General features: G+C 46.6%; 1 protein-coding gene across 1 annotated transcript in view; it reads right to left on the reverse strand.

Moving 5' to 3' along the window:
• Positions 1 to 13,208, reverse strand: part of ONECUT2 (one cut homeobox 2) — an 85,112-nt gene extending 71,904 nt beyond the window's left edge. The window contains exon 1 of the mRNA XM_018576229.1: positions 13,077 to 13,208. Coding sequence (XP_018431731.1) covers positions 13,077 to 13,208 — 132 coding nt within the window. The remainder of the gene's footprint in view (positions 1 to 13,076) is intronic.
• Between the last annotated feature and the right edge of the window lie 2,408 nt (positions 13,209 to 15,616).

The following is a 15,616-nucleotide window of genomic DNA, read 5'->3' on the forward strand; positions in this document are numbered from 1 at the left end:
AGAGAGAGAGAGAGAGAGAGAGAGAGAGAGATATGTAAGTTATAAATTGAAGTGCTGTACTATTGATGGTTGCATATATATATATATGTATATATATATAGTGCTGCATTGGCAGTATGTGCTCCATTCCTCCCTGTGGCCCCCAACAATCGGAGGCTCCTCATTGTTTTAGTGTCAGTGAAAATAAAAGTGCTTCATTAGCAATCTGCATATGAAAGTTGGCTGGAGGGTGAGCGGGGAGGAATACACGAGGCGTTTCACCCCCCACCACTGATAGAAGTATCTCTTGTTGTCTAATTCGTTCTATATACACTCCTCTTGGATATCACAGTAGAAAAAAAAACAAAGGACAGTTTTGGAAGAATACTTCCCACAGCTGACAATGACTCTCCAATGATGACAAATCTGGAGAACCAAAACGACCTAAGCTCCATTGCAGCCCTAGGTGGGTGGATGGGTGGTGGTGGAGGGTCTCATTGCGGCAAACTATAAAATAGGTCGGGAATTGTTACAATGTACAGAACTTCTGATCTCTAGAAAGAAAATGAAAATAAATAAATAATTGAGCCCAGCACCGGGGACTTGATGTAATTAGTCACTGATAAATTAGTCAGCTGCATTTGTGAAAAATCAGCAAAAATCTCCATCGATCTGAAAGGCCGGGCCGGCTAATTATTAACTGGCGAGGCTACTGCCTGTCCGAGGCAGCCGATGACTCAGGGACACGGGCGAGGGACCTTGTGGCGCATCGGTCGGGAGCGACCCTCTCTCTTGGATCAGCTTCTATATGAGCGGGGGGGATCCGGAGAAGAGGAGATATCCTTCAAATCGCCCGGGGATCCTGCGACAGGAAAATCGCAAGGAAGAAACGCGGGAGGGGCGCAAAAAGTTGGCGAATGGACAGACATCCGCCGGGGTCATTATACAGCAATTACTATAGGGCGATGGTAAGATGGACACAAGGACTTTTCTGGGTGACAACTCCTGATTTTATTTCAGTATTTATTTTTTGTTTTGTTTTGTTGCGGTCATTTTATTTGTCCGTGACCAACATAACCGCCCAATCATTATCTGTAGAAGGCTCGAAGATTGTCCAACAGGTTCAGTGAACCAGAATATTCAAACTTTTCTATAGTCTACATATGTATGTTCTATGAATTCCCGATAGACTTCCTCTGCTGCCTGTGTGTTTACCGGGCGAAATATTATCGCCTCTTTTCCAGAATTTGTATTATTATTGCTTCGATTTATACAGATAAATTACACCAACTGAGATCGCTTCTTGCAGCAAATATATTTTGGTTTTCATTGACCGTTTGTGTTTAAATTGTTAATTTGTAAAGATAGTTTACATAAAGTATTATTAAATGTTTTGGGGAAAATATAATAATAATAGTAATAATAATAACAACAGCAAAAATTATACTACTACTACTACTACTACTACTAATAATAATAATAATATAATGTATTATTATCATTATTATTATTTTATTTCTATTTATTATTGTTGGTGTTGTAAACCCCATAATTGTTTCTTTAACTTTTGAAATCAGATTTTTTCTTATACATTTAAGTTTAAAATAAAAAAATATTGCCATCAGTGGTTACATATTTTTAAACAGTCTGTGCATGTTTTGGGTAGTACAATTTCTATAAAAACAAAAAGCATTATAAAATGAACAGTTTAATTGCTACATATTGTTACATATATTGCATTGCATGTGCAAACCCACATAAACCTGGGAAAAGACATTCTCACTCTTTCTCTTTCTCCTTCTCTCTCTCGTTCTTTCTTTCTTTCTTTCTTTCTTTCTTTCTTTCTTTCTTTCTTTCTTTCTTTCCATTCACTTTTCACAATGTAAATGTTGATCTCTGCCATGTGTTTATTTAAAATTGTGCAGGATATTAAATGATACATTTGTTTTTCTGTTTCTGTGCCTCCGTGGCCAGTTTAATTATTGTCTGAATTTGTCACTGTAACAGGACATTGCTGGCTCCTCCTTCATAGATCTGTTTCCTAAATTACCCCCAGCCTGGGGCAGAAACAAAACAGGATCCAAACACATTGATTCCCTGACACTTTTAGGAGTGAGAAACAGTGACTATCAGGGCCAGAACACTAATGCTTAGGGGGTTATTTAATGAGGGAGCAGCTTCTGTATAAATAGAAGCTTTATCAAAACCATTGTTAGTGTTATCACAGCATTGTGTAAACTGGAAATTTCCGAGGGTTAAATAAGGTCACTTGATACATGAACTACCGTGCTTGTCCTGGCAGGTCAAATGGAAGCAAAGGTCATCACCTCTCTGCTCATGATATCTGCTTTATACATATATGTACGGGAGCCATTTCACTGAACAAAAATAAACAAAAAAATATACATATATTGTGATTGGAAACTCACAGCTCTGAAGCCACCTATAGCACCATTCTAATTTTTCTTTGTAACAAGGACAATGGGAATGGTAATGGTTCCAATCTGAACCCTAGCGGATCTCTCACAGGCGTTATGTACTTAAAAAGGACATAAAGGAAGAGGAAGGTACACGAGTTGTTGCTGTAACCTTGAAAAATAATGACCAATAATTTTACTGCTTTTATTTAAAGCTATCAATCTTCTGGCTTCACTTTCACTTAGTACATTTAATTGGATGGTTGCAGAACCCGGGATGGTATTTTTTTTATTTTATTTCAAACGCTGACTAATGGGCAACCATCAATCCAGGAACCGTTTTCTGCAAGTTTGTGACAAAAATTATCAACTTTTTTTTATTTAGAAATAATTTTCTGCAGCTTTTAGCTAAAGTTAAACATTGTATTTTGTTAGCACAGGGCTTGGCGAACAAATTGCCTGGCAGCTAAGTGGCGTAAAAAATTGGGATTTGAACTGTTTGGGATATATTGAGTGCTTGATTTTTTGAATACCCCAAATGAAAGACATTTCCTCTATTAAAACCCCAAGTATCATAGGCAATTGCCCTTTTTTTTTAAATTACATTAATATTACACTCTCAATCTTTTCTTTTCCAATAATGTATCCAGATGAAACAAATACGCATTGCCCAGCAAAGTATATCTACAATTTTTGCAATTTTTGAAGCACCTTCAGTCATCATGTTTCCAGACAGCTCCAACTCTCTCAGCTCCACTTCCCTGAACTTCCTGTCCAGTACAAGATCACCAGGGAGAGCAGTCTTCAGAAGCTTTCCATCTACCAGCTTGAAAAAGGAAGAAGGTATGATGGGGATTGGCATGCTCTACCTGTGTGTTTGTGGAGACCCTGCAAGGTAAAGGAGCCACCCTACCACAGGATATCAGGACCAGCTGATTTCACACAAAGCTAAAACTTTTAGAGGGTTATTCACAAAGCTGCCGAAGGCCGAAGGCAGCCGCGTGAATAACAAACCTGAAGTGAAGTGAGCAGAACACCTGAGGCTTGTACAGCTGATTTCAGCCGTACACCAAAGGAGTTCGACTCAGCTGATCCAACATCTGGCTACTCTCTGCCGTTCGGCCTATTCTCATAGGGGCCGAATGGCAGTGAGTGAATAGCCGAAGCAGCATTCGGCTCGGGCACACTGCTCGGTAACTCCGTGGTACTGAGCAGAATAGTAAAACAATGAAAAAAATTGGAAAAATTGAGCGGATCAAGCAGTGACAGCTAATGAATAACAACTGGGCGGAGCCGGCTCTGCCGAGTTGTCATTGTAATGACAGTTCAGTGTCCCCATGTTACCTGGTAATGGTGGTGAGATCACGGCTGGCTCCGCCCAGCTCTCAGTTGCAAGGCTTTTTGCCGGCTTCGGGTTTCACTTTGGTTCAGACGAACCGAAGCATATGCCTTAGGCTCGACTGAGCCACTCGGTCAGCTTCGGGAGCTACGGGCTATAGTGAATAGCCCGTACGGCAGCCCTTCGGGTTCTACTGAACCAAAGGGCTCAGGCGGCCGAAGCTAGCTGAATGATCCGCCGGAGCTACAGCTGATCCATCGGCTAGCTTTGTGAATAACCATCTTAGTCATCAAGAAGCAGCATCCATTGTAAGTGATTTCATCAGCATTTTAAATAGCTTAAAAACCTTTTGACTTTAATGTCGCTTTAAATAATGCACTGCTGATCACCTGAAGCCAATATGAGCCACTTTCCATTCACATAAACTGCCGCAAGCCATTTCCCAGGGTGGGTTTTGGGATGGTGACTACAGTAGACCATGCCTGTGCAATGCCAGACAGCTTGTAGTCTCCCTTGGCAGAGTGAGTGACAGTGAAAGAGAGCAATTGAGAAACAGGAGCAGAGTGTTGTCACCTTATAACAGGAAGTTGGTTCATTGGTAAAGCTGAATTCCGAGCTGCCCCTAAGAATCCTCACTTCCCCACCCCCCACTACTAATCACTGGCATAAAAAAAATATCTCTATAGGTTTGGGGTATTAATGAAAGGAGGAGATTTAAAAATATTCAACATGGCTTCTAAAATCTCATGAAAATGTTTAAAGCTTAAATGAGATTAGTAAATTAAAAAATGTAGTAAATCAGGCCCGGGCAGTTTTTCTGTGGATAGAAGACCTTTAAAAATGGCAGCATTGTCCACCCCCAGAAACCAATTCACCCTCACTAATTCACATCTCTGTATATACACACTAAATCGCCAAAAGTATTGGGACGCCGTTCCACACACATGTACTTTAATGGCATCCCAGTCTTAGTCCGTAGGGTTCAATATTGGGTTGGCTCCGCCCTTTGCGGCTATAACAGCTTCAACTCTTCTGGGAAGGCGTCCACAAGGTTTAGGAGTGTGTCTATGGGAATGTTGGACCATTTGTGAGGTCAGGTACTGATGTTGGACAAGAAGGCCGGGCTCGCAGTTTCCACTCTAATGCATTCCAAAGGTGTTCTATCGGGTTGAGGTCAGGACTCTGTGCGGCCAGTCAAGTTCCTCCACCCCAAACTCGCTCATCCATGTCTTTATGGACCTTGCTTTGTGCACTGGTACACAGTCATGTTGGAACAGGAAGGGGCCATCACCAAACTGTTCCCACAAAGTTGGGGGCATGAAATTGTCCAACATGTCTTGGTATGTTGATGCCTTAAGAGTTCCCTTCACTGGAACTAAGGGGCCAAGCCCAACCCCTGAAAAACAACCCCACACCATAATCCCCCCTCCACCAAACTTTACACTTGGCACAATGCAGTCAGGGAAATACCGTTCTCCTGGCAACCGTCAAACCCAGACACGTCCTTCGGATTGCCAGACAGAAAGCGTGATTGGTCACTCCAGAGAACACATCTCCACTTCTCTAGAGTCCAGTGGCGGCGTGCTTTACACCACTGCATCCAACGCTTTGCATTGAGACTATGAACCTCCCTGCTAACAGTACAAAAAAACCGACATGCCTCATTCTTCAAATCACAGCACATAGATGTGAACGGGCTCATTGGTTAACATGTTCTTTTGCATTTTGACACTTGCTAAAACGCAGAGGAGTTAACGGGGCCTTTGGCGCGCCTTGTTGCATGTTTACAATGAGTGATGCAATGCAATTTTTTATTGAATGTTAACACTCATTATAATGTTGAAGTGCATCTTGACACGTCCACCTACGTCATGAGGTGCAGCGACGCACTTCTTAATGCATGCAACGCAAGGGTAACTGCTTTTTTATGTCTAGGGGTATTGTGTAAAGGACTTTTACTTGCCTGATTCTCACTCCCCTGGCAGTCGTGTGCACAATTCTCCCTTCCGTCCGGCTTTTGGAATATCCCTCATCATATATCATATATCCCTCATTATATATTGAACATATACATATCAGGATATGGACCCTGCATTAGATGTTATGACGTCAGCAGGCCACGACCACCAGAGTAGAGGGGGGAAGAGGCTGTGGGGGCTGGTCTTGGAGCCTGCGGTAGCGGGGATCAGGTAGGTAAAAGACCTTTACACAGGTGGCCTAGACATTAACAAGCAGTCGACTAGGGTTGCCACCTGTCCCGGATTCACCCGGACAGTCTGGTCTTTGAGTCTTGTGTCCGTGTTTCCATCCAGCTGATACCTGGACACAAGTCACTAAGTGCAGATTTTGACACTTTACATTTTTTTTTTAATAGATGCAGCTGCCGAGGCCCCTAGCTAGTGCTTGAAGCAGCATCTTCCTGTGAGCTGCAGGCACTTGTAAATAGGCGCAGGCCAGCCCGCACATCTCTTCCACACACAGACCACACAGCCCACCTGAGAGCCCGCACATACTCTTGAGAGCCAACACAGCCCAACTGTGAGCCACACAGCCCACCTGTGAGCCACACAGCCCACCTGAGAGCCCGCACATACTCCTGAGAGCCCATACAGCCCAACTGTGAGCCACACAGCCCACCTGAGAGCCCGCACATACTCCTGAGAGCCCATACAGCCCAACTGTGAGCCACACAGCCCACCTGAGAGCCCGCACATACTCCTGAGAGCCCATACAGCCCAACTGTGAGCCACACAGCCCACCTGAGAGCCCACACAGCCCACCTGAGAGCCCACACAGCCCACCTGAGAGCCCGCACATCCCACCTGAGAGCTCACACATCCACCTTAGAGCCAACACAGCCCACCTGAGAGGCCACACAACCCACCTGATAGCCCACACAGCCCTGGTGAGAGCCCGCACAGGTCACCTGAGACACTGAAGACATCAGGATGCCATCCCAGAAAAAACAGAGTATGTAGCTTCATATAATTTTGTATTGCTGTATAATGTATTGCTGAGGTTTGTAGTCCTCTATAGATGGTCACCTTACTCCCTCCCCCGGCTACCTCTTCCTGCCCTTTCTCCTGGTTGCCTTTTCTCGTGCGGCGCTAAAGTGTTTGGGTTTCTCTTGAAGAAAAAGTGGCAACCCTACAGTTAACCCTTGCAGTGCGGGGGTACCTCCATTACAAGGGAAGTGTTGTTGGTTGTTTTTTTTAACCTGGAGACAGGCTTTAACCTAAAAGGCAATTATTACCTTTGAAGCTAACGACTCTAAATGCCCGATCACACCTAGGCGTTCCGTGAGCCAAACATGGGAAAAAATTTGTGTTTTGATGCACATTCGTTGAGCGCGTCAAAAACATGCAACGCACTTGGGGTGCCATTACTGGTTAATGGCACCCCTAAATGTGGCCAGGATAACTCACATTTTTCCCGTGCATTACAATGTTCACAAGCACGCGGGAAAAAAATGATGGATCCGTGTAGTAGAATCTGCAACATGAGCTACTTTCCTGCATTTGTCACACGTGTGGCACCCAGCGAAATCAATGGGGACAGACGGAAGATGCGGAAAAAAGTTGTGTGAATGTGTGAACGGGGTGAACGGGGTGTCATATGTTATAAGAAAGAAGTATGAGGTATCTTTATACTTAGGAGATTTGTGATAAATATCGCTGGTGCTGTAAACATTTTTTAGCATTAGGATTTTTTTTATTTTTTTATTTTTTCTACATTCACGTCTCTTTCCTTTAAGATGAGAATATATACGTAGATACAACTTTAAGCCCCATCTGTTCACAAGAAAAAAATTAAATTGTACCTAATGCTGGAAAAGTAATCTGTCATGAGAGCTGCACATTCTCCCAAACAACAATTAAACAAAAACAAACAAAAAAAAACACACCCGGAGGTTTCTAAAGTATAATTTTAAGCCAAAACTTTCTATTTAGAGTGAAGAGGGATTATATCCCCTGTCGGGTTTTTATTGCTGGTAGTGTCCCCGTTAGGGAGTTCTTCTCTATTTGTCCTGGAGAGGGGAAATCCAAAATTTTGAGTTGTGGCCGGAACAGAAATAGAAACTTCCCAATGGGGACACTTGTTCCGGTGACAACTGTCTATGAGGAGATTGTCCTCATTTGGGATTTTTCCTCACTTCTTGCAGGACAGGAAGTAAAGGGTAATCTGTCTAATACCGCCTTTCCCAACCATTTTTGTAGACACTGCACACTTTAAAAGTATGCAAAATCTTGAGGCATCCCAGTCTAAAATGTAATATATTTTAAGGGGGACCCCATGGGAAAAACACACAAAAATGTGGGTCTCCCCGTCACATCGAAGTGCCCCCTTCAAATCAAGATTTGCCCCACTTCACATCAGAGTCACCCTTTGCATCAGTAGCCCCCATTCACATCAGTAGCCCCCCTTCACATCAGTAGTCCAACTTTCACATCAGAAGCCCCCTTCACATCAGAGTCACCCTTTGCATCAATAGCCCCCCTTCACATCAGTAGTCCCCTTCACACCAGTAGCCCAACTTTCACATCAGTAGCCCCACTTTCATATCCCTCCCATCCCCTAACATCCTTTTACATAATTGTTCCCCTTTTACATCAGGAGCCGCCTTTACATCAGTCTTCATACCCCCTCCCCATCACAGTCCCACTACCACAAAATTTCAAGGCACCCCTGAGGAGGCCAGGAGGCACACCAGTGTTCCATGGCACCCTGGCTGAGACAGTATGCTCTAATAGGAAACAGATGGCAAATCAACCTGATAAGGTTTTTTAAAAAGTTTTTGTTATATTTGGGGGGCTTTTACATGTGATTGACTGTTAGGCCTCATTCACACGAGAAAAGGCCGGCACATACAGCTCCGTGCTGCGTGCAGGGCCGTATTGGGCAGCTCCCGGGAAGGACAGGTGATGTGTGTGATTAGTACGCAGGCCCTGTCCTTCTCTATGGAAGTACGCGGCCATACGCTCACCCGCCCTGCACGTCCGTGCGGGTGTCCATGGATCCTGCCTGCATCCGAGCCGGGACACCCGCACCCGTACGGACCTGCACTTGGGGTGAGCCTTGGGCGGCGTATGGCCGCATACTCCCACAGAGCAGGACAGGGGCTGTGTACTAATCACACGCAGCACCTGTCCTTCCCGGGAGCTGCCCGATACGGCCCTGCACGCAGCACGGAGCTGTACATGCCGGCCTTTTCTAGTGTGAATGAGGCTTTAGAATCACGGGAACTCTGTAAATAGTTTTCATGATTTTATTTTTATTACAGAAAGGGCTACTATGGTAAAAGTAGAACTGAAGCCCAAACATTTTTTCCCCCAGTATTGGATAGAGTAAGGGAGGGTTATAACCCATGTCAGTTTTTTTTACATCCTGTCCAAAAGTCAAAACAGGAAACGGGAGGAAATCCCTGGTCTCACCAGAACTAGTGTCTCAATTGGACAATTTCCTATATAATCCGGTTCTGATGACAACCCAAAAATGTAGGATTTTCTATAATTTTCAGTGACAATGGTCACCAGGACAAATAGAAAGGGTGAATCTCCCCAATGGGGACATAGACAGCCTTAAAAACCTTTGGCTTCAGTTGCACTTTAAGTTGGGCTTATGTTATATACCAGCCTAGATGTCAATATCTTTTAGCAGTGTCACTTCAGGGCTGGTTCACACCTAGGCGACACCTCACCGGCAATCGTGTAGAATTCTGCACAGATTGCCGCGCGTTCAGGAGTCGCCTAGGTGTGGGTGCCATTATTTTCTAATGGCACCCCAGTCGTGCCGGGCGAATTGCACAGTTCCTCCGGTTTTTCCTAAAACAGCCACGCATTGTGTATCGCAAAAAAAGGTACATGTATCTTTTTTCTGCGATTGCCGCACGGATGTCACCCCATTGAAATCATTGCATTGTGCAGGACCGCGTGATCCCGGGACGCGCGATCCCAGATCACGTAGGTCTGCACCAGGCCTTAAAGACAAATTCCAGTCAGACTGCCTCCCTCACAGTATATGCCTGCCAAAGAATTGCAATTTTGTCCAGCCAGTCTTGTGATCCAGGTACCCCTGCTTTGGCGTCAAGTGAATTGCTTGGCCAGCTGCTGATCTAGCAATGAAGGAGAAGGAGTACACCATTGAGGTCAGTGCTGGGTTCTCCCCTTCTGTAAGCACGTTCACAGCTTAGACTGACAGTTCTGTGCAAGGCCACAGAGCCCTAATTATCTCAGGGGGCTATTCCTGCCTCTGCCGGGGAGCTGCTTATCAGTCTCTAATATAATAAGAAAATGAAACAGATTTGCCTGCGGCAGGCTGCATGGGGCCCTCTTTTTTTTTTTTTCCACAGCAAAGGAAACAGCTTGTATGCCGGTTTCAGACACCGAGAAAAGATTGCAAATGAGAAAAGACAATCAAAAATTAATGAACTTTCTGGAAAAATACTAAAATAAATTACAAGTAAGGCCTCATTCACACGAGAAATGGGTGGCCCGTACAGCTCCATGCTGCGTGTGATTATACGCAGCCCCTGTCCTTCTCTATGGGAGTACGCGGCTGTACGCTCACCTGACCTGCACGTCCACACGGGTGGGGGTGTCCCTGCTCGGACGCAGACAGGATCCATCCCGCCAGCGTACGAGTACGGACACCTGCATCTATCCATCCTGTCAGTGTATGATTACGAACACCCGCACCGGCAGGTCGGGTGACCGTAGGGGGGTGTATGGTCGCGTACTTCCATTGAGAAAGACAGGCTGCTGCATATAATCACACGCAGCACCTGTCCTTCCCGCGAGCTGCCCGATATGGCCGCACACGCAGCACGGAGCTGTACGGGCCGGCCGTTAGCCGCGTGAATGAGGCCTAACAACTAAGGGTGGGACAAGCTGGAAGTTTTTGTTTTGATGAAATTTCAGCTAAATCAGGATCATTTTGGCAAACGACATTGGAGCCAATAGGAAGGGTGACATTAAGGTGGTTTTTGATTAGGTGCAATGAGCTTTTAATGGCTTTGATGGAGTATGGAAGCTCCATTCTAGACATGAGCAGGGCAAAAAAATTCTGACAAAACAAATAAAAATGAAAAACATTTTCATTTGTTTCATCAAAGGAAACACATTTTTATGCTGTTTCGGATTTGGAGCCTCCGAATCTATGGTTGCCACCTGTCCAGGATTCACCCAGACAGTTCGGGTTTGGAATGCTGTGTCCGGGTTTCATGGCAGCAGAAACCCGGACACAAGATATCAGGCAGACAGGGGCAACCAAAATTAAGATAGGGGCTACTGTACCCAGTGGCGTCACAAGGGGGGTGCCACCATTGGAGGGGTGACACCAATATGACTGACAGAGCCCGCACTCCACTGAGAGCCCGACAGTGTCAGGAGAGGGGAGTGGACCCGGCAGCATACCTTATCCCACCGGGTGAACGTCCCCTTCTCTCTCTGCCGGCGTACATCACCAAGATGGCCGCCGGGAGGCGTCAAAAAGACCACTGCGCATGCGCGATGACGCCACGGCGGGGTTTCACCCGGTCCCTGCCCCCAGGTGACATCCACCCTCGGGTCGCCACTGACTGGCCCCCACTGAAAATAGTCTCAACTGTGATATTTACATATGAATGGGCGGAGCTATTTACATATGAATAAGCCACCACTCATTCTCCCCAAAAAATGTCCGCGCGTTGCTTGAATGTTCGGGTTTTGCTTGAAGAAAAGGTGGCAACCCTATCCGAATCCGAAACCGCGCAATGAGACTGCAGAAGGAGCGGTGGCCTTATCGGCCTGCACATTTGCGCCGCTATCTTGGAGTGTATCTTGGTATACACCAAGGGGGATGTAAAAGAGCATTCATATAAATCTTCAGTAGGCAGCCACAACCTGCTGGTGGCTTGAATGTTGTGGATCATGTTCACTCACAATGTCACACTGCTCCTCACTGGCCTTTACCCAACCTCTCAATTGGCTCAACACACTGAAAGGGCCTACTTTTAAAGGAGAACTATGGGGTTAAGGCTTTTCCCCATAGTTCTCCTTAGGGTAACGGGAGGACACAAACTAGCGTCCTCCCGTCACCCTAGGCTCAGTATACCGCGAGCTGCTGCTCGCGGTATACTGAGACGCCGCAGCTGAAGCGGATCCCGACAATTATGCCGGGATCCGCCCAGCTGCGTGACTGACAGCTGGCTCTGCCTATCTAGAGGCAGAGCCAGCTGTACCCGCCCCCTCCCCCGTCCGTTCCGCCAGTCAGCGCTGGAGGATCGGAGCGGGGAGGAGGGAATCCAGCCCCTCCCCTGTCACGGCAGAGAGCTGTGACAGGATCGAGAGGTGAGCAAACGTCGGTATGTGTTTGCTCACCTCCCGATCTACTGAGCCGACCTGTGACAGTCTCATTGTCACAGGTCGGCTAGAACTATGAGGTTAGTGAAAAGCACTCACCTCATAGTTCTCCTTTAATCGCCACTTGTGGAGTGTAAAGATTGACTCCCAAGTGACTCCTTGTCCTGTCTTTGAGAAAACAGCTTTGTTTCCTGGAATATAAATAACATATATAGGACTAGTTATACAAATACAGTCTGAGGACATTCATGTATTTATATAATAACAAGTTGTAACGTAACAGCTTTACTGATCTGTGCAGCTGCAGGCAAGGTGGAGCAATTCATTCTTAAACATCTTCAAATTGTTCACTCACTAAGGTCCTTCTAGCTTAGCACTTCTCTCGGCAGCTAAGCTCACCGTGCTCCCCACCCCTATCAATGACTAAGCATCCCAGCTTCTCCTACTTTCTACCTCCAACAGTCACTTAGAAACCTTCCAGCTTTATAACCTCCTGATATAAATACGGAGCAGAAGCTTTGGGAGGATGGAGCAGGGTGAGCTGAGCTGATGAGAGAACAACTAAAACAGCTTCAGTGCTTTTGCTGTCAACTGTGATGATGAATTCCTCCACAGTATCTGCAGCAACAGAGGCCAGGGAGACATTGGGGTCTATTCACAAAGCTGCCGAAGGATCTGGCCGTAGCTTCGGCCGATCCTTCGGCTAGCTTCGGCCCCAGGACCCCTTCGGTTCAGGAGAACCGAGGGGGTGCTGTACGGGTTATTCACAATAGCCCGTACAGCTCCCGATCACAGCCGAGCGGCTCAGTCGAGCCGATCGCATATGCCTCGGCTCGGCTGAGCCGTGCTGAAAGCCGAAGCTGGCCGAGCGGCCGGCCATTGGCCGGCTGACAGCCTGCTTCTCACAGCTGGGCAAAGCCAGCCGTGATCTTACAGCTGGCTCCGGCCACTTTCAGAGAGATCAGCGTCCAGCTCAATGACTGCTTGTTAAGTATCACGTACCTTGGTGTGAGCCTGAAGTGACGAAGAAGGCCTCCCCTTGCCACTCTCGTCTGAGCCCCACTGGAGATGAGACAGCAGTTGAACAGACATAGAAGGGCACGAGTGCTTGTGCCTGATATGAGTGCTTGACATACTGGAGATGATGGTGCTGACAACTGGATGCCGGAGGTAGCTGGTGGCTGATAGCAGGCCAGGCAGTACTGACGTGAGAAGCTGAAGCAAAGTCAGGAATAAGACAGATCGGTAACGTGCGGTCAGCGTGGTACAGAAGCAGAAAGGAGGAGCGATGTCAAGAGCAGGCCCGGGTCATACACTTGCGAGCAGAATGGTACCAAATCAGAAGACGGAGGGGAGGTCAGAAGACAAGCCGAGGTCCCAATGCAGGCAGCAAGCAGGCAGAGTCAGGAATCAAGCTGGGTCAGACAGGTATCAAACACAGGATCAGGAATCAGGATCAGGACTACAGCTGAAGATTTCTCAGCATGTTGCAGATGCAGAAGCCATCCTTAAATAGCACGCCTGGCGCCAAGAACAGGCGTGCGCACGATATTGCGTGTGCATGTGCGCATCGGTTTCGTGCATACACATTATTAGCACCGTAGTGCAGAATACGCACATGCGCATTGGCTCGTGCAGCGATCCGGGCAGAAGCTTTACTATGGGTGCTGACTGATGCTCCCTGACATTAATTAATTATTATTATTACTATACAGAATTTATATAGCACCAACAGTTTGAACAGCACTTCACAATATAAGGAAGACATTACATTTACAATACAAATCAAGACAAGATGGTAAGGTAAGCCCTGCCTGTGAGAGCTTACAATCTAAATAATTGAATGTCTATAGTCTAACCATGAATTCACTTTAATATTGCAGGGAGTTATAACGTGTGGAGTGACTGCATATACCCCACAGCTTTTATTGCCCCCTCTAGGTCCTCACGCCAGGTTGTTCTGAACAGACAAAGCTTCGACACTACAGTGGCAAAAACGAAAGTGCATGGCTCCCTACCAGGTATGCATTAGTTCACACACATGTCTGCTGAGTATGACATCATGTTGTATGAGACTGAGGATAAAAGCATTATTAAAAGTTCCATACTCCATGGGGAATTATTAGCACTTTATTGATAGGACCGTTATACCTTGTAGTACATCAAAACAACTGCTTACACAAGCCAGATGAGACTAATCTCCCATTTGCAAATCTCCAAGCAGAAACATACGGGTCTATTCACTAAGCTGCCGAGGGCAGCCGAGTGAACAACCGACCCCAAGTGAAGTGAGCCGAACACTGTTCGGCTATTCACTTCAGGCTGGTACGGCTGATTACAGCCGTACATCGGCTGAAATCAGCCGTACATCGGCTTGCTTCACGTGGCTTCGGGTCGGCCGAACATGCTCAGCATGTTCGGCCGACCTGAAGTGCAGAAGAAGTTTGACTCAGCCGATCCAACATCTGGATCGGCTGAGCCGAACCTCCGGCAGGCTACTCACTGCTGTTCGGCCTATTCTTATAGATGCCGAACAGCAGTGAGTGAATAGCCGAATGCCACCGAGCGGCATTCGGCTCGGCTGTTCTGCTCGGTCCCTCAGAGGGAGTTTTTTTTTTCTATTCTGACATCGCTCTGTATCAGAATAAAGAAAAAACATATGGATCAGCCGAGCCGATGCATATGCGTTTGGCTTGACTGAGCCGTTCAGCCACGTTCGGGAGCTGTGCGGGCTATTGTGAATGGGGCCGAAGCTAGCCGAAGGATCGGACGAAGCTACGGCTAATTTAAATCCAAGAAAAGGTTCTACACATGACATAAGTAATCGGAAAAGGTTATTATGAATTCATACAGCTATAGCAGTCCAGCTAATGCATTTCATCCATAACGGTCTCATACATAGCCAAGATTAAGGCCATTATGGGTGTATTTTTATGGAGCTTTTTGCATGAATTCCTAATAAACTTTTCTGATGACTTATGCCATATGTACAATCTTTCCTTGGACTATTACATTGTATCAGGGTGCAGAGGAACCTTGGGCTTGGCACTGGTGATCCTTATCAGCTGCAATAAGATGTGGAGGCAGAGCGATAATATACTGTATGTCTTTCCTTTGAATTCACTTAGGGGGTCTATTCACTAAGCTGCCGAAGGATCTAGCCGTAGCTTCGGCTGATCCTGCGGCTAGCTTCGGCCTCAGGACCCCTTTGGTTTAGTAGAACTGAAGGGCTGCTGTACGGGCTATTCACTATAGCCCGTACAGCTCCTGAAGTTGGCCGAGCGGCTCAGTCGAGCCGAAGGCATATGCCTCGGCTCGACTGAGCCGAGGTGAAAGCCAAAGCTGGCCAAACGGCCGGCCATTGGCTGGCCGACCGCCCGCCACTGACAGCTGGGGGGTGCCAGCCGTCCTCTCATGGCTGGCTCCGGCTACTTGCAGAGACAGATTAGCGTCCCTGGTTACCGGGTAACCAGGGAAGCTGATCTGTCATTACTCTCCCGGACGCTCTGCGAGTCTCCAGCTATTGGATAGCGGCTCCCGGC

Source organism: Nanorana parkeri, unplaced genomic scaffold (genome assembly GCF_000935625.1).
Source record: "Nanorana parkeri isolate BGI_ZX_2015 unplaced genomic scaffold, ASM93562v1 scaffold61, whole genome shotgun sequence".
In the NCBI taxonomy this organism is placed as follows: Eukaryota; Metazoa; Chordata; class Amphibia; order Anura; family Dicroglossidae; genus Nanorana; species Nanorana parkeri.